The 27,423-nt window shown below is 42.6% G+C and overlaps 1 protein-coding gene across 1 annotated transcript in view; it reads right to left on the bottom strand.

Moving 5' to 3' along the window:
* The window catches only part of LOC115111705 (phosphatidylinositol 4-phosphate 5-kinase type-1 beta-like), a 90,478-nt gene that overhangs the window by 30,600 nt on the left and 32,455 nt on the right, over positions 1-27,423 (bottom strand). Inside the window, exons 2-4 of the mRNA XM_029638045.2 lie at positions 18,169-18,265; positions 16,966-17,034; positions 15,867-15,997 (exon numbers count right to left, since the gene is read on the bottom strand). Of these exons, the coding sequence (XP_029493905.1) occupies positions 15,867-15,997; positions 16,966-17,034 (200 nt within the window). The 5' untranslated portion in view covers positions 18,169-18,265. The remainder of the gene's footprint in view (positions 1-15,866; positions 15,998-16,965; positions 17,035-18,168; positions 18,266-27,423) is intronic.

The following is a 27,423-nucleotide window of genomic DNA, read 5'->3' as shown; positions in this document are numbered from 1 at the left end:
TTCAAACATAAAGATATAAAACTGTATTTTTTTTATGAAGAATCAACAACAAGTGGGACACAATCATGAAGTGGAACGACATTTATTGGATATTTCAAACTTTTTTAACAAATCAAAAACTGAAAAATTGGGCGTGCTAAATTATTCAGCCCCTTTACTTTCAGTGCAGCAAACTCTCTCCAGAAGTTCAGTGAGGATCTCTGAATGATCCAATGTTGACCTAAATGACTAATGATGATAAATACAATCCACCTGTGTGTAATCAAGTCTCCGTATAAATGCACCTGCACTGTGATAGTCTCAGAGGTCCGTTAAAAGCGCAGAGAGCATCATGAAGAACAAGGAACACACCAGGCAGGTCCGAGATACTGTTGTGAAGAAGTTTAAAGCCGGATTTGGATACAAAAAGATTTCCCAAGCTTTAAACATCCCAAGGAGCACTGTGCAAATGATAATATTGAAATGGAAGGAGTATCGGACCACTGCAAATCTACCAAGACCTGGCCGTCCCTCTAAACTTTCAGCTCATACAAGGAGAAGACTGATCAGAGATGCAGCCAAGAGGCCCATGATCACTCTGGATGAACTGCAGAGATCTACAGCTGAGGTGGGACACTCTGTCCATAGGACAACAGTCAGTCGTATATTGCACAAATCTGGCCTTTATGGAAGAGTGGCAAGAAGAAAGCCATTTCTTAAAGATATCCATAAAAAGTGTTGTTTAAAGTTTGCCACAAGCCACACCAAACATGTGGAAGAAGGTGCTCTGGTCAGATGAAACCAAAATTGAACTTTTTGGCAACAATGCAAAACTTTATGTTTGGCGTAAAAGCAACACAGCTCATCACCCTGAACACACCATCCCCACTGTCAAACATGGTGGTGGCAGCATCATGGTTTGGGCCTGCTTTTCTTCAGCAGGGACAGGGAAGATGGTTAAAATTGATGGGAAGATGGATGGAGCCAAATACAGGACCATTCTGGAAGAAAACCTGATGGAGTCTGCAAAAGACCTGAGACTGGGACGGAGATTTGTCTTCCAACAAGACAATGATCCAAAACATAAAGCAAAATCTACAATGGAATGGTTCAAAAATAAACATATCCAGGTGTTAGAATGGTCAAGTCAAAGTCAATCGAGAATCTGTGGAAAGAACTGAAAACTGCTGTTCACAAATGCTCTCCATCCAACCTCACTGAGCTCGAGCTGTTTTGCAAGGAGGAATGGGAAAAAATGTCAGTCTCTCGATGTGCAAAACTGATAGAGACATACCCCAAGCGACTTACAGCTGTAATCGCAGCAAAAGGTGGCGCTACAAATTATTAACTTAAGGGGGCTGAATAATTTTGCACGCCCAATTTTTCAGTTTTTGATTTGTTAAAAAAAGTTTGAAATATCCAATAAATGTCATTCCACTTCATGATTGTGTCCCACTTGTTGTTGATTCTTCACAAAAAAAATACAGTTTTATATCTTTATGTTTGAAGCCTGAAATGTGGCAAAAGGTCGCAAAGTTCAAGGGGGGCGAATATTTTCGCAAGGCACTGTATATACACACACACACTGACCCTACACACACTCACTAGATTGAATATATACACACATATATATATATACACACACATACACACTGACCCTACGCACACTCACTAGAATGAATATATACACACATATATATACACACATACACACTGACCCTACGCACACTCACTAGAATGAATATATACACACATACATATATATACACTCATACACACTGACTCAAACACACTACATTGACACTCCCACACATTCACTACATACGCGCACACACACAATACATAAAACACACACACACGCATAGATACAACGCAAACATACATCACACACTTTTACACTCATTTGCTGCTTTTACTACACCAGTTGTATTCGGCGCATGTGACAAATACAATTCGATTTTAAATGCGTTTTCATTCAGGGCCCTGAGTGGTAGTGTGTGTGTGTGTGTTCTGTCTTAATTAATCTCTGTTGTTTCTGTGTTTGAATAGATGCATAATCAAGACGGACACATTACGACAGTGTTTGCTTCACTCCTCAGTATCTCTCCCTCCATATCTCTCTCCCTCCCTCCATCTCTCTCTCCCTCTCTCTCTCCCTCCCTCCATCCATCTCTCTCGCTCTCTCTCCCTCCCTCCATCTCTCTCTGGCTTTCACTCTTTCTTTGCTTGTCCTGTAGCCTTTTGTCTGATAGCAATGACGACTGATCACAAATGCAGGATGTGTCAGGGCATTCATAAGAGCTGTGGTGAGGAGGGTACAACAGCCTTGGAGTAAAGTACGTGAATCTGAAACTAAAGCTATGGCATAATAGAAAAGACCGGTAGAAAATCATTTCAAATGAAAAGTAATGTGAGTGTAGAATAACATATAGATAATAGACAGTCCTGCTCATACAGTATGTTATATATTCTATATGGTAGTGCTGCATATTGAAACTCCATGGTGTATTCTTCTCTGATCTACCCGTCTCAGTGATAATGACAGTGTAATAATAGAGAGGTGGTAATGACTTTGACCTGAAGGGCCCATCTCTGTGGCATCTCTCTAGCAACGGGTTAACTGCTGATACATGCGCGCAAACACACACGACCACTCAGAGAGAGAGAGAATAAATAACACACATTTCTGTTGTCCTTTCTTTCTCTTTCTTTGATGAGCGGCTGACATGGCTCACGTAGAGACTGAGCCTGTTTCGGTACGAACCTGTAGCCGTGCCAGGTGGAACAGAATACAGGAGGTTTACTGGGTGATTAGCTCCAGATGATCAAATCAAATCAAATTTTATTTGTCACATACACATGGTTAGCAGATGTTAATGCAAGTGTAGCGAAATGCTTGTGCTTCTAGTTCCGACAATGCAGTGATAACCAACAAGTAATCTAACTAACAATTCTAAAACTACTGTCTTATACACAGTGTAAGGGGATAAAGAATATGTACATAAGGATATATGAGTGAGTGATGGTACAGAGCAGCATACAGTAGATGGTATCGAGTACAGTATATACATATGAGATGAGTATGTAGACAAAGTAAACAAAGTGGCATAGTTAAAGTGGCTAGTGATACATGTATTACATAAGGATGCAGTCGATGATGTAGAGTACAGTATATACGTATGCATATGAGATGAATAATGTAGGGTAAGTAACATTATATAAGGTAGCATTGTTTAAAGTGGCTAGTGATATATTTACATCATTTCCCATCAATTCCCATTATTAAAGTGGCTGGAGTTGGGTCAGTGTCAATGACAGTGTGTTGGCAGCAGCCACTCAATGGTGGCTGTTTAACAGTCTGATAGCCTTGAGATAGAAGCTGTTTTTCAGTCTCTCGGTCCCAGCTTTGATGCACCTGTACTGACCTCGCCTTCTGGATGATAGCGGGGTGAACAGGCAGTGGTTCGGGTGGTTGATGTCCTTGATGATCTTTATGGCCTTCCTGTAACATCGGGTGGTGTAGGTGTCCTGGAGGGCAGGTAGTTTGCCCCGGTGATGCGTTGTGCAGACCTCACTACCCTCTGGAGAGCCTTACGGTTGAGGGCGGAGCAGTTGCCGTACCAGGCGGTGATACAGCCCGCCAGGATGCTCTCGATTGTGCATCTGTAGAAGTTTGTGAATGCTTTTGGTGACAAGCCGAATTTCTTCAGCCTCCTGAGGTTGAAGAGGCGCTGCTGCGCCTTCTTCACGACGCTGTCAGTGTGAGTGGACCAATTCAGTTTGTCTGTGATGTGTATGCCGAGGAACTTAAAACTTGCTACCCTCTCCACTACTGTTCCATCGATGTGGATAGGGGGTGTTCCCTCTGCTGTTTCCTGAAGTCCACAATCATCTCCTTAGTTTTGTTGACGTTGAGTGTGAGGTTATTTTCCTGACACCACACTCCGAGGGCCCTCACCTCCTCCCTGTAGGCCGTCTCGTCGTTGTTGGTAATCAAGCCTACCACTGTTGTGTCGTCCGCAAACTTGATGATTGAGTTGAGGCGTGCGTGGCCACGCAGTCGTGGGTGAACAGGGAGTACAGGAGAGGGCTCAGAACGCACCCTTGTGGGGCCCCGTGTTGAGGATCAGCGGGGAGGAGATGTTGTTGCCTACCCTCACCACCTGGGGGCGGCCCGTCAGGAAGTCCAGTACCCAGTTGCACAGGGCGGGGTCGAGACCCAGGGTCTCGAGCTTGATGACGAGCTTGGAGGGTACTATGGTGTTGAATGCCGAGCTGTAGTCGATGAACAGCATTCTCACATAGGTATTCCTCTTGTCCAGGTGGGTTAGGGCAGTGTGCAGTGTGGTTGAGATTGCATCGTCTGTGGACCTATTTGGGCGGTAAGCAAATTGGAGTGGGTCTAGGGTGTCAGGTAGGGTGGAGGTGATATGGTCCTTGACTAGTCTCTCAAAGCACTTCATGATGACGGAAGTGAGTGCTACGGGCGGTAGTCGTTTAGCTCAGTTACCTTAGCTTTCTTGGGAACAGGAACAATGGTGGCCCTCTTGAAGCATGTGGGAACAGCAGACTGGTATAGGGATTGATTGAATATGTCCGTAAACACACCGGCCAGCTGGTCTGCGCATGCTCTGAGGGCGCGGCTGGGGATGCCGTCTGGGCCTGCAGCCTTGCGAGGGTTAACACGTTTAAATGTCTTACTCACCTCGGCTGCAGTGAAGGAGAGACCGCATGTTTTCGTTGCAGGCCGTGTCAGTGGCACTGTATTGTCCTCAAAGCGGGCAAAAAAAGTTATTTAGTCTGCCTGGGAGCAAGACATCCTGGTCCGTGACTGGGCTGGGTTTCTTCTTGTAGTCCGTGATTGACTGTAGACCCTGCCACATGCCTCTTGTGTCTGAGCCATTGAATTGAGATTCCACTTTGTCTCTGTACTGACGCTTAGCTTGTTTAATAGCCTTGCGGAGGGAATAGCTGCATTGTTTATATTCGGACATGTTACCAGACACCTTGCCCTGATTAAAAGCAGTGGTTCGCGCTTTCAGTTTCACGCGAATGCTGCCATCAATCCACGGTTTCTGGTTTGGGAATGTTTTTATCGTTGCTATGGGAACGACATCTTCGACGCACGTTCTAATGAACTCGCACACCGAATCAGCGTATTCGTCAATATTTTCATCTGACGCAATACGAAACATGTCCCAGTCCACGTGATGGAAGCAGTCTTGGAGTGTGGAGTCAGCTTGGTCTGACCAGCGTTGGACAGACCTCAGCGTGGGAGCCTCTTGTTTAAGTTTCTGCCTGTAGGCAGGGATCAACAAAATGGAGTCGTGGTCAGCTTTTCCGAAAGGGGGGCGGGGCAGGGCCTTATATGCGTTGCGGAAGTTAGAGTAACAATGATCCAAGGTTTTACCACCCCTGGTTGCGCAATCGATATGCTGATAAAATTTAGGGAGTCTTGTTTTCAGATTAGCTTTGTTAAAATCCCCAGCTACAATGAATGCAGCCTCCGGATAAATGGTTTCCAGTTTGCAAAGAGTTAAATAAAGTTCGTTCAGAGCCATCGATGTGTCTGCTTGGGGGGGGATATATACGGCTGTGATTATAATCGAAGAGAATTCTCTTGGAAGATAATGCGGTCTACATTTGATTGTGAGGAATTCTAAATCAGGTGAACAGAAGGATTTGAGTTCCTGTATGTTTCCTTCATCACACCATGTCTCATTAGTCATGAGGCATACGCCCCCACCGCTCTTCTTACCAGAAAGATGTTTGTTTCTGTCGGCGCGATGCGTGGAGAAACCCGTTGGCTGCACCGCATCGGATAGCGTCTTCCCAGTAAGCCATGTTTCCGTGAAGCAGAGAACATTGCAGTCTCTGATGTCCCTCTGGAATGCTACCCTTGCTCGGATTTCATCAACCTTGTTGTCAAGAGACTGGACATTGGCAAGAAGAATGCTGGGGAGTGGTGCGCGATGTGCCCTTGTCCGGAGTCTGACCAGAAGACCGCTACGTTTCCCTCTTTTTCGGAGTCGTTTTCTTGGGTCGCTGCATGCGATACATTCCGTTGTCCTGTTTGTAAGGCAGAACACAGGATCCGCGTCGCGGAAAACATATTCTTGATCGTACTGATGGTGAGTTGACGCTGATCTTATATTCAGTAGTTCTTCTCGACTGTATGTAATGAAACCTAAGATGACCTGGGGTACTAATGTAGGAAATAACACGTAATAACACGGATCCTGTAACAACACGCCAACACACTGCATCCTAAATCTCAATCCATTAAAAGGACGTTAAAAAGGCTTCGTTTTCAGGGGCACCTCCACAGCGAGCTGCTATCGAAACCAGGTTGTTGAACCCTCAATTGGCCGAAGATGCTTCCACCCAGTGCTTCCACCCAGTAACAGGACAGGCTACAGCCTCAACATAAATAGGTGTGATCATCAGCCTACTGCTGAACGAAATCACGCTGTGTGTGTGTGTGTGGCAAAGATAATGACCTCCAGCTGCACAGAGCTATGTGCTGCCTGCCTGCTGTGACTGAAACGGTATAGTCTCATATTAGAACCATTTAGATGAAAGAGCACACAAACACACACAGCAATGAAAGTGTCTTATCAACGCAGAGCAGAACTAGAGTACTGTTCGAGAAAAGAACACTAGACAAGTTACAGCAGATAAACAATGTCTGAGATGTACAGGCGCCAACGCCAGTGACAGCCTAGAGAGAGAGAGAGAGAGAGAGAGAAAGGTAGACAGAGAAATAGACCGAAAGAAAGAGAGAGGAGAGATTGAGTCAAAAACTACTGCTGTTCTGTTACTGCAGGGGTTCCCAAACCTTTTCACTCGGGCCCCCTTTCCAGCATTGGGGAACATCCCACGACCCCTGCAGTGGGGGAGGTCAATGTAAATAGTCCGTTGGCCATTGAATTAATTGTTCAGCAGTCTTATGGCTTGGGGGTGAAATCTGTTAAGGAGACTTTTGGTCCTAGACTTGGCGCTCCACTTGCCGTGCGGTAGCAGAAATAACAGTCTATGACTTGGGTGACTGGAGTCTCTGACAATTTTTGGGGCTTTCTTCTGACACCGCCTATTTTATAGGTCCTGGATGGCAGGAAGCTTGGCCCCAGTAGTACACACTACTCTCTGTAAGGCGGTGATGCAACCGGTCAGGATGCTCTCAATGGTGCAGCTGTATAACTTTGAGGATCTAGGGACCTATGCTACATCTTTTCAGTCTCCTAGGGGGGAAAAGGTGTTGTCATGCCCTCATGACTGTCTTGGTGTGTTTGGACCATGAAAGTTCGTTGGTGATGTGGACACCAAGGAACTTGAAACTCTCAAGCCATGTCGATATTAATGGGGGCCTGTTCGGCCAGCCTTTTCCTGTAGTCCACGATCAGATCCTTTGTCTTGCTCACATTGAGGAAGAGGTTGTTGCCCTGGCACCACACTGCCAGGTCTCTGACCTCCTCCCTATAGGCTGTCTCATCATTGTCGGTGATCAGGCCAACCACTGTTGGTGGTCAGCAAACTTAATGGTGTTGGAGTCGTGTTTGGTCACGCAGTTGTGGGTGAACAGGGAGTACAAGAGGGGACTAAGTACACACCCCTGAGGGGCCCCAGTGTCTGGGATCACCGTAGCAGACGTGTTGTTGCCTACCCTTACCACCTGGGGGAATCCTGTCAGGAAGTCCAGAATCCAGATGGAGGCGTTTATTTTAGTCCTTAGCTTAGTGATGAGCTTTGAGGGCACTATATGCTGTTGAACGCTGAGATGTAGTCAATGAACAGCATTCTCATATAGGTGTTCCTTTTGTCCAGGTGGGAAAGGGCAGTGTGGAGTGCTATTGAGATTGCGTTATCTGTGGATCTGTTGGGCGGTATGCGAATTGGAATGGGTCTAGGGTATCCGGGAGGATGGTGTTGATGTGAGCCAAGACCAGCCTTTCAAAGCACTTCATGCCTACAGACGTGAGTGCTACGGGGCGGTAATCATTGAGGCAGGTTACTTTCGCTTCCTTGGGCACAGGGACTATGGTGGTCTGCTTGAAACATGTAGGTATTACAGACTCTGTCAGGGAGAGGTTGAAAATGTCAGTGAAGACACTTGCCAGTTGGTCCGCGCATGCTTTGAGTACACGTCCTGGTAATCCATCTGGCCCCGCGGTTTTGTGAATGTTGACCTGGTTAAAAGGTCTTGCTCACATCGGCTACCAAGAGCGTTACCACACGGTCGTCCAGAACAGCTGGCGCTGTCGTGCATGCTACAACTTCCAAGAGTAAGTTTAAAGCCGGACTGAGTTCCTTTAAAAAATAAAAATAACCCCCCCGGTGGCTCCTCACGCCCCACAGTTTGGGAACCACTGTGTTACTGTATGCCTGTAGCCACGTCATGGCTTAAGCTTCCTCCTACACTCATTTTGTTCTGTTTGTTTTTCCTCCATGGAGAGTCTTTTGTCTCTTCTAGTAGAGGTTAAAACACCTGGTCTCTCCAGCGTTGTCATTGTCACCAGCCCGCTCTCAACCCATAAAGAGACAATGAGAACATATTGTTCTCTCTCTGTGTGTTTGGCGCAACAAATTAATTTCAACATTCTGGGATGGCTATTGCACCTGTGTTAAGCAGGACAATTTGCATAAAATCACTTTAACCTGCAGTATATTGAAATGAGCATAATAAATGTGAAACTCAAGGGTGCGAGTTTAATCTGACAGCATGTTTGCATATACCAGTGTGTTCAGTTTCTATTGAAGGACAGACTTTGCATGTCCTGATGTGCCATTTGGAAAGGGACACACAGAAAGCATTTCCTAGTCCAAGTCTCTGCAGAGCTTGGAAGGGAAAGAGGCTGGCATGACCATTAGCAAATATCAATTCTTAAAAAACTTGCTTACAAAACTCAACCAATCAAGAGGATGACATTCTCTGGTGATTTTCTGTTTTTCATATGGGGAGAGGTTTGTCGTTCGGTAACAGATTTTCTAGATCTTTGGTGAAATATGTGCGATATAGACAAGAAGATTACTCAAACATTGCATGACGTTCGCTCATCTGTTAATACCAAGAGATGTGATCTGACGGCACTAATAATGTCATCTCTTACACTCGTGTGCGTGTTTTGTGCATGTGTGTGTGTGCATGTGTTTGTTTGTGTGTATAGGTGCGTGTATTCCTGGGTGTGTTTGGGTTTATGTAAAGTGTTTCTTTAAGCTGCTGATGTAATTATTAAAGACAGACAATTTGATGGGCCAGGCATGACACGGCATGCAGTATGTTTTGCACACTGGTATTAAAAGACACAGTAAGCTGATTTCCAGGGATTTGGGGTATATTATCCACTGGATTGACAAGAGTCCATACACCATGACTTCAACTAGCTGATTCACACTCATGTTAAATGATAGAAGCCCCTTTGTTATTCTTTAGGATATGAATCCTCTATGTGAGTCATTACTGTTTAAGGAGAACGCCTCCTCCCTTGTTTCATGGAGAGATCCAGACATGAAGCTTTCCTATTTCAGCTAGCAGACAGATCTAGCTCAACCTCTGTTCCCTCTTCAGCCATACTGCAGGTTCACTGCTGAAAGTCAATGAGTCACTTCACAGCAGCATCAACATAGGCTGTAGTGTTTCTAAAGGACTTATTAGGATTCATCTACTCAGGCTGTAAAGCATGTATTTGTGTGAAAGCATACGTAGGTAGATACAACATATTGTAAACTGCTACTCAGTATTACTATACGTAAGGGATAATCAACGAGGGGTTAAGCTATGGAGTGAGATAGCTGCCAAAAGGTTGAACGTACGTATCGCTAGGATCTTAAGAAAATCCATATGTAAATTGTTAGGATCGTAAGAAAAGCCATGTGTGAAACGTAAATGTGAAATTTCACCAGTGAACATTCAAACACCATGTTACGATTACGGACGAACAGTTTAGGCTTGAACAAATCTTGTGTTGCAATTCTAATACCTTTGAGAGTTTTGGCAGTTTCATCTCACCAACAAAAACAATGTTCACCGAACAGCCTGTGAGGAGTGCTCAAACATAACACAGTATGAACAAAGTCAGGGAAACTGGGAAGAGGTATCCTGCACATTTTCAAGTTAAAAGTCTCCATTCTCTATTACTCCTCAGTTGAGTTTACTTCACATTTAGGTAGCTAGGTAGCTAATGTAATGGATGTGTTTGCCAGTACAAGTCTAGATAGCACTAGCTGTATTATGACTACAACAGTGAAGTTTCAGTATGCTAGGTGCATCTCTCTACAGAATGGGCATGTCTCTGGGTGACGTGGACATCCACATGCATGCACCTTATCAAAATATGACTCATTCAATATTACACCATCCCATTCTATGGGCTCTGTCTGCAATCAGAAACATAACCCGTAGTATCTACCAGGAATAATGAATCATAACCCGTAGTATCTACCAGGAATAATGAATCATAACCCGTAGTATCTACCAGGAATAATGAAACATAACCGTAGTATCTACCAGGAATAATGAATCATAACCAGTAGTATCTACCAGGAATAATGAATCATAACCAGTAGTGTCTACCAGGAATAATGAATCATAACCCGTAGTATCTACCAGGAATAATGAAACATAACCCGTAGTATCTACCAGGAATAATGAAACATAACCGTAGTATCTACCAGGAATAATGAATCATAACCCGTAGTATCTACCAGGAATAATGAATCATAACCAGTAGTGTCTACCAGGAATAATGAATCATAACCAGTAGTGTCTACCAGGAATAATGAAACATAACCAGTAGTGTCTACCAGGAATAATGAAACATAACCAGTAGTGTCTACCAGGAATAATGAAACATAACCAGTAGTGTCTACCAGGAATAATGAAACATAACCAGTAGTATCTACCAGGAATAATGAATCATAACCAGTAGTGTCTACCAGGAATAATGAAACATAACCAGTAGTATCTACCAGGAATAATGCATCATAACCAGTAGTATCTACCAGGAATAATGAAACATAACCAGTAGTATCTACCAGGAATAATGAAACATAACCATTAGTATCTACCAGGAATAATGAAACATAACCATTAGTATCTACCAGGAATAATGAAACATAACCAGTAGTGTCTACCAGGAATAATGAAACATAACCATTAGTATCTACCAGGAATAATGAAACATAACCATTAGTGTCTACCAGGAATAATGAAACACAACCAGTAGTGTCTACCAGGAATAATGAAACATAACCATTAGTATCTACCAGGAATAATGAAACATAACCAGCAGTATCTACCAGGAATAATGAAACATAACCAGCAGTATCTACCAGGAATAATGAAACATAACCGTAGTATCTACCAGGAATAATGAAACATAACCAGCAGTATCTACCAGGAATAATTAAACATAACCAGCAGTATCTACCAGGAATAATGAAACATAACCATTAGTGTCTACCAGGAATAATGAAACATTAGTATCTACCAGGAATAATGAAACATAACCATTAGTGTCTACCAGGAATAATGAAACATAACCATTAGTGTCTACCAGGAATAATGAAACATAACCATTAGTATCTACCAGGAATAATGAAACATAACCGTATTATCTACCAGGAATAATGAAACATAACCAGCAGTATCTACCAGGAATAATGAAACATAACCAGCAGTATCTACCAGGAATAATGAAACATAACCAGCAGTATCTACCAGGAATAATGAAACATAACCAGCAGTATCTACCAGGAATAATGAAACATAACCAGCAGTATTTACCAGGAATAATGAAACATAACCAGCAGTATTTACCAGGAATAATGAAACATAACCAGCAGTATTTACCAGTGCAGAGCATGCATGATGCGTGCAACTCGTCATTCCAACATATTTGAACATTTAATTAATCCAGTCAGTATGTCAGCCATTCAGTCATTTGTCTCAGTTGCAATAGGAACTAAATCAAAAAGGGAATAGAAGTCTTATCCATTAGTTTATTGACATCCATGTGTGTATTCAAAATGATCTAAATTCTTAGTTCTTTACCCTATCACTTTAATAATTTAATGTTTAATTTAGGCCTATCCAAATAAAAACAAATAGGCATTCAACTTATAGACAATGCAATTCAGGCTATCATTTTGGGTACTGGTGCTTTGCGTAATAATCGTAGAACTCTATTTGTGTTTTATAACTTTTTATTATAGGGCTTCCCTTAAAAAGAGACCCTAGCTCACAGGCCTCTAAATACAGTCTCAAAATGCATTTTAAACGCACTTGTTGAAGAAGCATGTGCAGTGGCTGATAGGGAAAAGTCCAGACCATTAAGGGACCCCAAGGCTATTTCAATCAGGACAGATTATAGCCAAGACTTAATCAATATTTACTTTTGTCTCATTTATTGATATGAATATAGCCTCTGCGTGATGGGGTCGTGCAACGCAAATAGCCAGAACAAGCCTACATACAGAGTGAAATTCACTAATACAATAGTCAAAATGCCTAATAAGGCCTACAGTCCGTGCTCCCAAATAATGGAAAAGGTGTGATTCATTAGGTTACATGATCACCACAGTAGCACTATGCAGCTATAAAAATAAAAGATGCAATTATAAGGCCAATAAATAACACAACACCATGGCACACTTAGATAGCGGAATAGGCCTATCCTAAATCATATTTACTTTCTGTTTTGCAGCTCAGGCAGTTATTCTAGACATTCTGTGTCTTTATTATTCAGACAAGTCATTTGCTGAAGACCCAAGCCTATAATCCGCCATCTACTGGTGTAACGTCGTTATGGAATGCAGTTCCAAAACAAGCCCTAGACTTTTATTTTGGAAATTAAACCAGAAGCTGCAAAGCAACTCTAACGTCTCGGCTTGATTGACTAGCTAACTTCGACTAGCTACGTTCGGTTCTTGTCCTTTGCAGATGCCACATCATTTAAAAAAGTTTGTATGTACTTCCCGAGTGGCACAGATGTCTAAGGCACTGCATCGTAGTGTTAAGGCGTCACTACAGCCTGGGGTTTGATCCCAAACAGCTGTGACCGGGAGTCCCATAAGGTGGTGCGCAATTGACCCAGCATCGTCCGGGGCTTTACTTGGTTCATCGCACTCTAGCGACTCCTTGTGTTGAGCTGGGTGCCTGCAGGCTGACTTCGGTCGTCAGTTGAACAGGGTTTCCTCCGACACATTGGTGACTGACCGGCTCGATTCGGTCTTACGAAACAAAATTTGAATTTTTTTTTTTTTTACATTAGATAAAAGTAGAGACTCAGAGCTAGAAAATTGTATATTATGCACTACAGTTGAGGAACAATGGGAAAGTAATTCTGCTTTGAAAGTTGATAACTTGTAACATCCCTTTTGGGAAAATGGCCTTTGAATATTTTGGTACATGTACTGGAGAGCTCCTCTTTGTCTACACCCATTCAGAATCGTTCACACCCTCTTAACCTTTAGCCCCACCCATCTCTTTAAGGGTTGATCTGAGCATTCTGTCCTAACAACAGCAGTCAAGCACCCATACTAACTGGCTAACGTTGACTAGCTTGCTAACTACTTCCAGACACAAATGAGAGAACAGCACACGTTGACCATTTTACAAGCCCGAGCAGAGCTGATTAGGCTGTTTTTGTGTTATCCAGAGAATTGGTGACTGCAACTATGCTGCTGGCAGCAATTAGGCTTTTTTTGCCAACGTTTACTAACACCGGCCATATTGGTAAATTTGTCAGTTATTCTAAGCTCTGGCACACTCAGACGAGAGTGCTCTGAAATCGGAGTAGATAGCCAGAGCAAATTTGCCAGCTACATCTATCAACAGCTCGCAGTGACATCATGAACAATCTATTAAAATTGAATCTTGCATAGTGGAGTCTTTTATTAAAACCTCTTGGTACGGAAATCCTGTTACCAGGATCAAATTCGGTGAAATCGGAGTGCGCCAAATTCAAAATACAAAATCATAATATTAAACATTCATGAAAATACAAGTGTCCTACATCATTGTTAATCCAGCCACTTTGTCAGATTTCAAAAAAGCTTTACGGCGAAAGCATAACATGCGATTATCTGAGTACAGCTCCCCACACACAAAAGCATTAAAAACATTTTCCAAACCAGCACAGGCATTACAAAAGTCAGAAATAGCAATAAAATACATCACTTATATTTGAAGATCTTCCTCTGTTTGCAATCCCAAGGATCCCAGCTACACATCAAATGGTCATTTTGTTTGATAAAGTCCTTCTTTATATCCCCAAAAAAGTCAGTTTAGCTGGCGCGCTTGATTCAGTAATCCGCCGGTTTCAAAATGCATATAAAGGAATTCCAAAAGTTACCAATAAACTTCGTCCCAACAATGTTTCTAATCGATCCTCAGGTACCCTAATATGTAAATAAACAGTACAATTTAAGACGGAGAATAGTATGTTCATTACCGGAGATAAATAATGAAGTGCGTGCCCTCATGCACGCGTGCCACAATACTACAGTCAAAATGGGAGCCACCTAGAAAAACTACAAATACTATCTCATTTTTCAAAAAACAAGCCTGAAACTCTTTCTAGAGACTGTTGACATCTAGTGGAAGCCCTAGGAACTGCAATCTGGGAGGTAATTCCTTTGATTTTCCCATTGTGATCTCAAAAGAAAAATCCAGTTGGATTCTCCTTGGGTTTTCACCTGCCATATCAGTTCTGTTATACTCTGAGACATTATTTTAACAGCTTTAGAATCTTTAGAGTGTTTTCTATCCAATACAAATTACATGCATATCCTAGCTTCTGGGCCTGAGTAACAGGCAGTTTACTTGGGCATGTCAGTCATCCGAACTTCTGAATACTGCCCCCGACCCTCAACAAGTGAAGGCATGTAGCTAGCTAATGAAACAATGAACCATAATCCCAACTCATGACATTACTACCATGCATACCATGCATCTGCAGGTAGCTAACCAACCAGATTCAATGTTAGCTAGCTAACAGACTAACAATGTTGCCTATGGGCACAAACCCACCGTCGCTGGACCAGACAGGACTAGCAAAAAGAGTTCTTCACTGATGAGTCGTGGTTGTTTTACCAGGTGTGATGGTTGGATTTGCGTTTATCGTCGAAGGAATGAGTGTTACACACACCGAGGCCTGTAATCTGGAGTGGGATAGATTTGGAGGTGGAGGGTCCGTCATGGTCTGGGGCGGTGTGTCACAGTATCATCGGACTGAGCTTGTTGTCATTGCAGGCAATCTCAACGCTAAGCATTACAGGGAAGATATCCTCCTCCCTCATGTGGTACCCTTCCTGCAGGCTTATCCCGACATGACACTTCAGCATGACAATCCCACCAGCCATACTGCTTGTTCTGTCTGTGATTTGCTGCAAGACAGGAATGTCAGTGTTCTGCCATGGCCAGCAAAGAGTCCGGATCTCAATCCCATTAGCATGTCTGGGACCTGTTGGATCGAAGGGTGAGGGCTAGGGCCATTCCCACCGGAAATGTCCGGGAACTTGCAGGTGCCTTGGTGGAGAGTGGGGTAAAATCTCACAGCAAGAACTGGCAAATCTGGTGCAGTCCATGAGGAGGAGATGCACTGCAGTACTTAATGCAGCTGGTGGCCACACCAGATACTGACTGTTACTTTTGATTTTGACCCCCCCTTTGTTCAGGTACACATTATGCCATTTATGTTAGTCACATGTTTGTGGAACTTGTTCAGTTTGTCTCTCAGTTGTGGAATCTTGTTATGTTCATACAAATATTTACACATGTTAAGTTTGCTGAAAATAAACGCAGTTGACAGTGAGAGCACATTTCTTTTTTTGCTGAGTTTATATACTATAGCATCAATATAATCATCAGTCATGTCCCTGCTCCTCACCTTGGCAGGAAGACGCTCTCCACCACATAGAAGTCCTGCATGAGAACATCTCGGTCAGGTTTGGAGGTCAGGTTGCCCACTGTGTAGCCAATGCCCAACTGTATGGCCCCCTTCAGGGCTGACGATGTGGTCTGAGGGTCAGGGACAATCAAACACACCAATCAACACAAACATTAACGAATCAACAGCTCAATCATGCAACAAATCCATCAAACAAAAATATAAAACGCAACATGCAACAATTTCAAGGATTGTACGGAGTTACAGTTCATATTAGGAAATCAGTGAATTGAAATCAATTTATTAGGCCCTTATCAATGGATTTCACATGACTGGGAATACAGATATGCATCTGTGGTTACAGATACCTTTTTTAAAAAGGTAGGTGAACTAGGCGTAAACTCCAAAGAGCAAGGTAGCAAATTCCCAGAAGAGAGGCATGTCTTGTAAAGGTCAGTGTAAAATGTCTTGTAAAGGTCAGTGTAAAATGTATTGTAAAGGTCAGTGTAAAAAGTATTAAAATGTATTGTAAAGGTCAGTGTAAAATGTATTGTAAAAAGGTCAGTGTAAAATGTCTTGTAAAGGTCAGTGTAAAATGTATTGTAAAAGTCAGTTCAGGAACATACAGTGCAATCAGAAAACAATGTCTGATTTTCTGAAACAAGCACGTTAACGTCATGAAATTGAAAGCCAGTTGATGCCTATGACACCGTCTTCGATGGCTTCAATAGTTCTGATAATGTCAAATTTATTACCTAGATGTTTCAAATCGACTGCATTAGGCCCTGTTATATTGTGTGTGGCACAAAAATCCCATCACCTCCGGTGACGTCTGATCCAAATGAAAATGTAGTAAAGCAGAGAATGGACTGTGAGGATAGCTTCCCATCATGTACAAACTGTGTTGAAGCAGGACATTGATAGGAGCTCATATGACAAAGGGTCACTTTAAAAGGCTTCTTGGGTCACATCAACAGGCTTCATAGTGATAAATGGTCATTCATTTCAACAAGCATTAAGAAACCTCCCTTCATGGTTGTCATAAAAGGCCAGTAGAATCCAGCCAGAGAGAGCAGTATATGGAGGGATGAAACTTTACCTTCTTGTATGTTTTCTCTCCGCTCGTGTTTCGAGACCCTCCCACTCCATTTTCTGTGGTCGTTGACATCTGATGAGAGGACAGAGCAGAAGAATAAAGGAACTCACTCCTCAAAGTTTAGAAACAAACAACGTTTCTTCAGGTACTACTTTAGGTCAGTGGTACAGGAATAAAGTCAATTCACATTGACTGACTAGATTCATTTTGGGTTATTTCATAATGTCAACACAAAGCTCACAAAGAGGGAGGTTTTTCCACTACAGTCTTTCTCAGGCTAGAGTACATGACCACATAGGCCTACAGTTTGAGTTTGACTAATAGACCTGTGCAGATTGGTGAGCTACGCATTTTTCACTGCATCATCTGACACAGATACACAGCCACATTGTCTACATACGCAAGACATTGTCATGCTGAATTGCTCCTATAGGTCTTAATGTGACGATGTAAACTAACACAGTATATCTGCAGTATCTGGCAGTGATGCTTATCAATAAGACCCTGTAGACAGGAGTGTCCGCGTGAAGCAGGTATAATGAGCACACCCTGCTAAGTGAAACGTGAAGGTGTAATCAGTCACCCTGCTAAGTGAAAAATGAAGGTGTAGTCAGTCACCCTGCTAAGTGAAAAGTGAAGGTGTAGTCAGTCACCCTGCTAAGTGAAAAGTGAAGGTGTAGTCAGTCACCCTGCTAAGTGAAAAGTGAAGGTGTAGTCAGTCACCCTGCTAAGTGAAAGTGTAGTCAGTCACCCTGCTAAGTGAAAAGTGAAGGTGTAATCAGTCATCCTGCTAAGTGAAACGTGAAGGTGTAGTCAGTCACCCTGCTAAGTGAAAAGTGAAGGTGTAGTCAGTCACCCTGCTAAGTGAAAAGTGAAGGTGTAGTCAGTCACCCTGCTAAGTGAAAAGTGAAGGTGTAGTCAGTCACCCTGCTAAGTGAAAAGTGAAGGTGTAATCAGTCACCCTGCTAAGTGAAACGTGAAGGTGTAATCAGTCACCCTGCTAAGTGAAAAGTGAAGGTGTAATCAGTCACCCTGCTAAGTGAAAAGTGAAGGTGTAATCAGTCACCCTGCTAAGTGAAACGTGATGGTGTAATCAGTCACCCTGCTAAGTGAAAAGTGAAGGTGTAATCAGTCACCCTGCTAAGTGAAAAGTGAAGGTGTAATCAGTCACCCTGCTAAGTGAAACGTGATGGTGTAATCAGTCACCTTGCTTAGTGAAAAGCTCTGCCAGTGGAACAGAGATCACGACCACATCTCTTGGTCATCAGGCAGTCATGGGGAGGTTTCAATCTCCAGACAGCCTCTGGAAGAAAAGAGAGGAAAGACTCCATTACATGATATGATTACAGAGTGAAAGAACAGTAGGAGAATGCCCTCTGCTTCAATGTTAGGCCGTACCTCTGATGTCAGAATAGAAACTTGGAAAAATGTCTGCAGGCAAATATTTTTTCATTAACCGGGAAATTCCAGGAGATACGCTAAAGTGTTTTCACTATTGGAGCAATTTTAGCGGGTGGCCCCTCAAAATATTAATTTTATATTTTTTTGTTAATTTCCGACAGTTAAAGGCAATTTCATCTATTTCAAAACCTGAAGTGATTAACCATCCCGCAGCAAATGATCTATTCTCTGAGAAGGCAAGACAATTGGGTATTTTTGTGCATTCATTAGTGGTGTTCCTGCTGTCAGTCACTCCACAATTCCCCCTCCTCACACAGCCAAACAAAAAGTCCCTGTGAGGAGCTCTGCTGTGGGGGGGAAGAGGAAAGAGGGGAGGTAGATGGGTGTGTGAGCAGCCATGCGTGCTGCAGTAACTGTGCTGGATAAATGACTCCACGTCAAGCAGAGAGACTGCAGACCCTCAGAGTGTACTACTGCATGAGGACTAATGGAACCTCAGCCAAGGCTCTCACACACACACAACCAAGCTATTCACCATTCAGCCACACCATCAGCTTGTGTGTGTGTGTCTAACTAGAATGTATGTGAGTGTGAAATGAGTCTAAGTGCAGTTGTTTAATAAAGAGAGCAAGAGAGAGAAAAAGAGAGCGTGAGAGTGAGAGAGAAAGAGAGAGAGAGATGGTGGGGGCATTTACACAGCGAGATATTGGATATATTTCAGTGTTTTCTTTCTGTGTCTATTTCTGTCTGTTAACCTCCAGCTAAACCTGCAGTGGCCTCACCTCCAGCATATCAATGTACCTGCTACTCAGAGCGCAGCCCAGTCAGTCCACCCGCCATTATTACTTACATAAGCTTTGCCTGTGTGTCCCGCTGCAACCTATAAGCACTCCTCCTTATCAGCTCTGTGTCCAAACATATCTTACTTCATCAGGCATGTGTCCAATCAGGGCTCACTCTGGTGAGCCTTCATCCAATTAGCATTCTCTGTGTGTGTGTGTTGTTCTTGTGCGTCTACACACGAGCGAGGAACCAAAATGTCAAATGTACAACTATGATGTCACCTGTCGCATACAGCTGGGCTTTCTCCCTCCCAAGTAGACCTCATGTCAGGAAGTCTACCATCCTCAAGACAGGGCAATTCCACAGTAACAGAGAAATGCTGAGACTAGGATTTTTCACTTTAAAATGTATACCATACAACAACGAATGATTGCAAAGTAAAACAAACCATACAATTCTCTTCACAGGGACTTATTCTAACAATTTTCACTGAGCATTTTCCAAAAACACATTTACTTGAAGAAGAGTGCTAAGCTTGGTAGCTGAATTACGTTTTTTTTGTTGCTGATTTACAACCTTAATTTATTCAATATTAAAAATAGTCATATTAATATCTCAAAATGACCATTTTTGATTGTGTTCACTTTAAGACGTATTGTTTGGAACAATATACTCTACAAGTATATCACATTCCCAGACTGGGCTCTCTGCTAATTCTGAAGGTAGGACACATTTTATGAGCACCATCAACACATTGAATGGTCATTGGAATTTGCAATCCAAAAGGAGGGCTGTGATTGGTTAACCAATCAAATGTATTCATAAAGCCCTTTTTACATCAGCCGATGTCACAAGAGTGCTATACAGAAACACAGCCTAAAACCCCAAACAGCAAGCAATGCAGATGTAGACACACGGTGGCTAGGAAAAACTCCCTAGAAAGGCAGAAAACTAGAGAGGAACGAGGCTCTGAGGGGTGGCAAATCCTCTTCTGGCTGTGCTAGGTGGAGATTTAATGACCTATAACGTTAATTTCTATGTATAAAATGGGTCATATCATTAAAAGTACCAGAGAGCCCACTCTGGAAAAGCGATGAGTTTGAAGATTATATGGTTCTAGACAATATGTCTAAGAATCAGCTAAATCAAAAACAGTAGTTTTGACTGAAAATGTGTCTTTCAGAATGTAGACATACTCCATGTTAGAGCCCATTATAATGAGTATAACGACACCAAGGTGTCATGTAGTGTTCACAGATCATAGGGTCTTACAGGAGGCATGTACAGGTCTAAAAAGGGCCTGAAATTGCCACTTTCATTATGATTCTCAAAAATGGTTTGTGATACAAATGTAAAAAGCATTTCAAACATCCTTCCTCCCAATGAAGCTTCTATGTGAGAATTTCCAGAACAATCTGATACCAAAAATATTTTTAGCTCCGGCTGGCGTGAAATTGTCCTTGAAGAGGATTGTCAATTCTGGTTTTATTATTAATTGAAAATGTTATTGTGTGTGTCTGGACCCAAACAAAACACAAAGCAGGCGGACATTAAGAGGGGTATGTAGCAGACAGACACCGTCTTTATCCTCAAACTGAAGCCTTATCGGTGCACCAGCTCTGCCGTTGCTAACAACACAGCAGCAACACACAGAGTAAATACTATTTGACTTGGAGCTGATGTCTGTGCTGTAGGGCAGGTTAGGAGACACTGTCTGTATGTGTGTGTTCTCTCTGTGTCTGTTGTGTGTGTGTGTGTGTGTGTGTGTGTGTGTGTGTACATTGGCTGTTGGCCTTCATGGGCAGCACTGAGTCATAACATGTTTATTCAAATGCGAATTGGAAATGGAATTATCATGAATATATCATGGAGGTCATGCTATTGCATAACATGTATAAAGAGCACAATTCACAGCCTCAAGGTCATTTCACCTAATCTGGCTAACACCATCTCTCGCTGTGTAGTCATGTGGGTCGCGTCAGCCAGGCTACATTTCACCAGGATGCTCGTCAAGAGAACACAAATACTGTTGAACCCTGAAGTGGGCAGTAATATTTGATGTGTGTCTATACAGTAACCTATATTATATATACACACATCACATGCGACTCGTAATAAGACTGACCAATTAGCCTATTAAAATGCTCCTCTGACTTCATAAAAATAATTAGCAATACGCAAGAGACTATGGTTGAGTTACAGTCATAGGTAATGAAGAAACGTCTGAGAAGGAATTCTAAATATAAGCGTACTTAATTACTTTGTCAAATGAACAATAACATTATACAAGGCATGAAGCTTAAGTTACAAAGCATTACAATGCATTATTCTAAGCATGTTCAAAGAGAGAGAAACAAATAAGGAAGAACAATTCATCTAAAGACCCCTTCATAAGCATCAGAGTTGTTCATAAGCATCAGAGTTGTTCATAAGCATCAGAGTTGTTCATAAGCATCAGAGTTGTTCATAAGCATCAGAGTTGTTCATAAGCTGAGTTGTTCACCCATAGTATTACTGTAAAGTTAACCTCCAATCAGATGCCAGACTTCCAGGATGTAACCTCTGCTTGTCAGAGGTGAGACAGTGGGGGTTGGAGAATTCAACACAGAGAAGACTGAATTCCTAAGACAACACAGAGGAAATTCTTGCATACAGTTGATAAGAAGAGTCCCTTTGGGGCACCCTACACTCTGGTAATAATTATAACAACAACTAAATGTTTTCTGGTGCTGGGTCTGTCTGTCTGTCTGTCTGTTGAACATGAGGAATGTTAATTAGCCAGTCGGTCAGTCTGGCTTCGTGTGTCATTGTTTAGGGGACCTGGACTGTTGGCACTGCTGTGCTGGTGCCTCACTCCTACTCTCCCTGACTCCCACTCTCTCTTACCCCCCCCCCCCCCCAGATCTCTCTCTCTCTATCCACCCTTTCACTCTATCCCCCTCTCTCTCCCTCTATCCCTATCTCTCTCCCTCAATCACACCCTCTAATCCCCCATCCCTCCCTTCTCTCCCTCTATCCCGCCCTCCCCCTCTCTGAGGCTATCTGACCCGTGGTGTGCCCAGCCAGCGCTCCCTTCATCAGACCTTTTCCAAAACAATCCACGAGAGGCCCACAGCTGCAGAGCTGTTGTTCCCAGCTAAACAAAGAAAGGTGGATGGATAGCCCACTTTCAAATAGAAGCGTCATCTCATCGCCTGGTGCAAGAGCAGCTGTTGAAACTCACTAACACCATTAACGCACAGCCAGATATTGAGTACATGGCTCTGATTTGATGTAAATTTTGTGATGTTTGATCTCAGAGCAGCAAGCTAAAAGAACAATCTCTCTCTCTCAAGGGCACTGCAATGTGGTTATAGGAACTTGATAAGAACGTTGCCATAATGTTGGGGAAATGCTGTGGACTAAATAAATGTGTACTTCCTGAGGCGAGGCACTGACACTATTCCTGAGCTACATAAGATAACGTAGCAGGTGGAATAGCCCAAGCAGAGAACTTTTATTTTATTTTGATATTTTACAAGTATACTTAAATAAAATACAAATTCATATTATACTGTATACTTCAAATACGAGATGTACTTTTCTAGCATATCTTAAGTCCCAAAAAAGTGTCCCAATTTAGATCATTTGAAATGTATTTAATAAATGTAAATGTTAATAAAACACGAATAAAGTTTACATTAAAATGCATTAAATGTATTTAAAATGGTTCCAATTTAGATAATAAATAGACTTTAGGATATTTAAAATGAAGGACATACAGTACTTACAGTATATATACTTATATATATATATTCAAGTATGATTTCAGTATATTTAAATATGTATTTTTCTGCTTTGGAGGATGGACTGCTGTGGTTTGGATCAGAATCAAATGGGTAAAAGGAGCTGGATCAATAATGAAGTACAGGCTCAGTACTTTAATGTAAAGGGGCCAACAACAATCAATCAGAATCAAATGGAACAGCACTGCTGCGTAATGTGTGTGTGTGTGTGTGTGTGTGTGTGTGTGTGAGAGACAGACAGATAAAAAATAGAAGAGATAAAAGGCAGGGAGAGGGAGCCAATAAAGCACAGTTTAGGAGACTAGCTACAATCATCAATGAGATGTAAATAGGTTCTGCTCTGTGAGTAGTGGTGTGGGACGAGACGTAAACTGAGGCACTCAGTCTGCACAGCAGCGTAGATCCTCTGTAATAAGGCGTGAAGACACCCTTTCACTCCGACTCAAACTCCATTTCATACACAACACGTCACACCTCAGATACGTGGGACAATACTCAAATGTAAGTGCGCACACATTTGTCTGCAGAGACCGTGAGGACTTCTAAGCAAAAACTTTTACACAACTGTATAGCTTCACACACAGTGACATACTGACGGAGATGTCTGGATATCTCCGCCAGGTCTCCCACACTGGAAGTTTGACACTGAGGTGTGGCTGTCCATAACTCCAGGAGTTTATTTTTCCCCCCCATCAGCCTCACTCTATTCCCTTTCTCTCCTCCACTATATCCCTCTGTTCTCACGCACACACACATCCCTAGGGGGTTACTGTGAGACAGGAAAGAATATCGGTGATAATAATAATCCCATGTTACTGTGATACCTGACCCTCCTAACACAGAAACTAATACTAGTAATACTGACAGAAGGAAGCAGAGAGATCCACTCACACGTCATCCACTGGGATTAAATCTGAAAGCCGAGCTGCTCTCAATGATGTGCTCTTGGCTTTTGCATCAAAGCTCATTAGTCGAAAATGGTCCAAATGTTTGCATAATAACGGCAGAACCTGTTGTTGAACAGCATAGCCTGGAAGACGAGCAGTAATCTCCAATCATAAAGTCATGAAGCAAAACAACACGTTTGACAGGACAACGAACGTGACAGACTTGCTACCAGGCTCAGCCCAGAGACCCTTCTTTTTCATTTAAACTACCACTATAAACCTTGAAACAGTGCATCTCATATCTCCACATCATCTCCGTGGAGGGATACTACAGAGAAAAGCTGGTTTATCCTCAGTCCCCTGACACTCTTGGATTACTGCAGCCGATAGAAGACGCCATGGCTAATCAATAGTGTGTCAGTAATGCAGAGAGCTGAAGACTGCCAGGCTGCCGTGACTTTCAACCCCGACTGAGGGATGTTAAACAAGCCCAGATGATTCCTGGCACAGACACAGTGAGTGGGCTACATGAAGAGGGAGCTTAGCCCCAGGGATCTACGGTATTAAGATACTTAATTGTAGCAATTGCTGCCTTGGCTAGGACACATCTACTAGAAATTCAAAAGAGAGATTCAAATATTGCTGGAAACGCCCTGGTACAATTAAAAGGAGAGATTAAATTACCTCCAGTATATTTATACTGGCTTTATAAGATATCCCTTTAGACAACACTATCTCTCTGGAAGATACCTAAAAACACTTAAAACATATCCGATACCTCTTAACTACAGCAGAAGGTTTAAGGACTAAGTAAGAAGACAATCCTAGACTGATTGGGTCGAGGCTAACCGGGGTTGTTGTGGGCTCCCTCCCGTTCCCAGCAGACATGCCTGCCTGACCGTGTAAACTCTCTTTGTTCGTCGCTGGAGGTTCGCGCTTCACCTTCCTAATTGGGTACACTGTCAGACGAGGCCTTATGAAATTGGCCGAGCCCCCTCGTGTAAAATTGTCACTTCTGTGAAAATGTTCACAGAAGTGTTCCGTTTACGAAACAGATGCTGAGAAACAGAAACAGTTTTAATGAACCAGAGAAACCTAGCTGAGCTGAGGGAGGTATGACTAGATAGAATAATACTGCATAGGAGAAGTGGCATGGAGAGAGAGAGAGAGACTTCTGTCCTAGTTAAATACCATCTCAACTCATCACAGCCCATGATGCTTTGCCAAACACAAAGCAGCACCACTGCAGTCCTGTCCTGACTTCACACTATTACCACATAGACCACACAACAAAGCTCATCCAGCCAATACAGCTTGAAATGGAGAGAGAATGAGAAAAAGACCCACACACGAAAATCTACTGCGTCCATCTACGCACTACCTATACTGCGTCCATCTACGCACTACCTATACTGCGTCCATCTACGCACTACCTATACTGCGTCCATCTCGCACGTCCATCTCCATCATCGCACTACCTATACTGCGTCCATCTACGCACTACCTATACTGCGTCCATCTACGCACTACCTATACTGCGTCCATCTACGCACTACCTATACTGCGTCCATCTACGCACTACCTATACTGCGTCCATCTACGCACTACCTATACTGCGTCCATCTACGCACTACCTATACTGCGTCCATCTACGCACTACCTATACTGCGTCAGTGCCTCAAAAACCTCTACATAAGTACAGCATTGAACAATTTACAGCCAGTTCTGTAACCGTTCCACATTCTGCTAAAGAAAGTTAGTGCCCGTCTGTGGATCATCTGGCATGCCCTCATACCACTCCTCAGAGAGGAACAAAGCTGCAGGCTAACTGTTCAGAACAGAAACTTAGTCCAAACTTAGTCCAACTAGCAGTGCTTAAAGGGATGGTTTGGGATTTTGACAATTAAGTCCTTTGTCTCCTTCCCCAGAGTCAGATGAATGCTAGCTGATCCCAAAGACTTCCAGTCTTTGTGTTAAACTAGTTAGCATTGGCTAGCACAATTACCTCTAACTCTGTGTCCAGTATGTCTCTGTCATACTGGACACTTTATCCACAAGTTCATCTGACTCGGGGGAAGTAGAGTAAAGGGCTTCACTGCCAAAAATCGCAAACTATCCCTTTAAATTTAAACACAGACAATGCTGCTCAATTGAACAGAAAGCAGGGTTAAAGGTGTGAGATACATTATATAAAACATTAGCACAGAATAAGCACTCTATTTGAACTACCGATCCCGAAAACAGTTAATCTCACAAAAACGTCTGTAAAGTCCAAACAGTTTGAGATACAAACTATTATGACCCCACCAGTGGCGGTCGGTGCCGTTTATGATGATAGAGGACGATTTTTTATGTTTTTTATGAGCATGGCTTTATTTCCATCACAGCATATTGGATGACTGTTATTCACATTCCATTCACCCAGAGCAATGTAATGTCGATAGGTTTAGGCTACTTCATGACACAAAAATTGCCCTTATACCCATCATGAGGTTGCTGCAACCTAGCCTATAAATGTGCACACAGGTCGAGAGAAAAATTTGAGTAATGAAGGTAACAGACAGTGACACATTCAATACCGCCTTGCACAATCTTGCCTGCACTTAGCTAAACTAGGGGGTAATCATTAGTCCAACAGTTACAAAAGAGTTTCTATTGGACAAGTTCAGGTATGTTTACCCCTGTTTCGTTCCATTTAAGAAACATTTTTCAACAGAATCAGTGGAATGAATACACCCCTGACTACACAAAAACACAGTTCACTTTCATAGCAGCCACATACAAACAGCACGATCACTTTGCTCATCGTATAATTCCTTCTCGCATCTAAGCGATCTCCTCCTCTCACCTCATTATCCCTTCGCTTGTGGACTTAACACATCAGCTGACTGTGACCAGCCGAAAAAAGCCTTTCCAAGGCAAATCATCATATAACAGCTAACTGCTACACACAGCCTACATCCTTGTCACCATTTTAGCAAAATTCATAGTCAACATAGCTACTAGAACTAATGTGTTAATAAACCCGCTGCAATCATGCAGTACAGTGTAGGATTGAAACCATTTCGTTGACTGGTCGATTGTTTGTTTGATAGGCTGTTTATCGACCGAGATTTCTTTAGTCGAGCAGTAGCAAAATATTTGTGTACAAGACACACGTCTGATTCGCACCTGTCTCAGTGGACTTGTGGAGGCCATTGGGATGGCACAATCCATCACTCGAAGACGTGCTACTGACATTTTATATGGTTATATTACGTAAGAACAATGGCCCAACACTACCAAAAATAATATTATTTCATAACAAATTTCTTTCTCCCGCATTGGATAGTGGTCGCTGTCCGTGGTTCTGGAACGCATCAGTACACTGTTGAATTGGCGCCTTTCCTAGACCATGTTGCTATGTGCATAATGGCAAAGATGACCAGCATATTGGTGTTGAGAAAAAATGCGGTGGAGGCAGCAGCGGAGTTAAGAGACGAGAAAACTGCCCTTGCCTTAATTGTGTAAGAAAAGTGATGAGAGGAAACCATCTTAATTAGGTCTATAATCAAAAGCCTAACTGTTAAATGTGCCTGGATTTAAACAGTTGAAGGTTTACATAC

The sequence above is a fragment of the Oncorhynchus nerka genome, linkage group LG27 (genome assembly GCF_034236695.1).
Source record: "Oncorhynchus nerka isolate Pitt River linkage group LG27, Oner_Uvic_2.0, whole genome shotgun sequence".
NCBI lineage: Eukaryota > Metazoa > Chordata > Actinopteri > Salmoniformes > Salmonidae > Oncorhynchus > Oncorhynchus nerka.
This window is presented reverse-complemented; position numbering and strand designations above follow the sequence as displayed.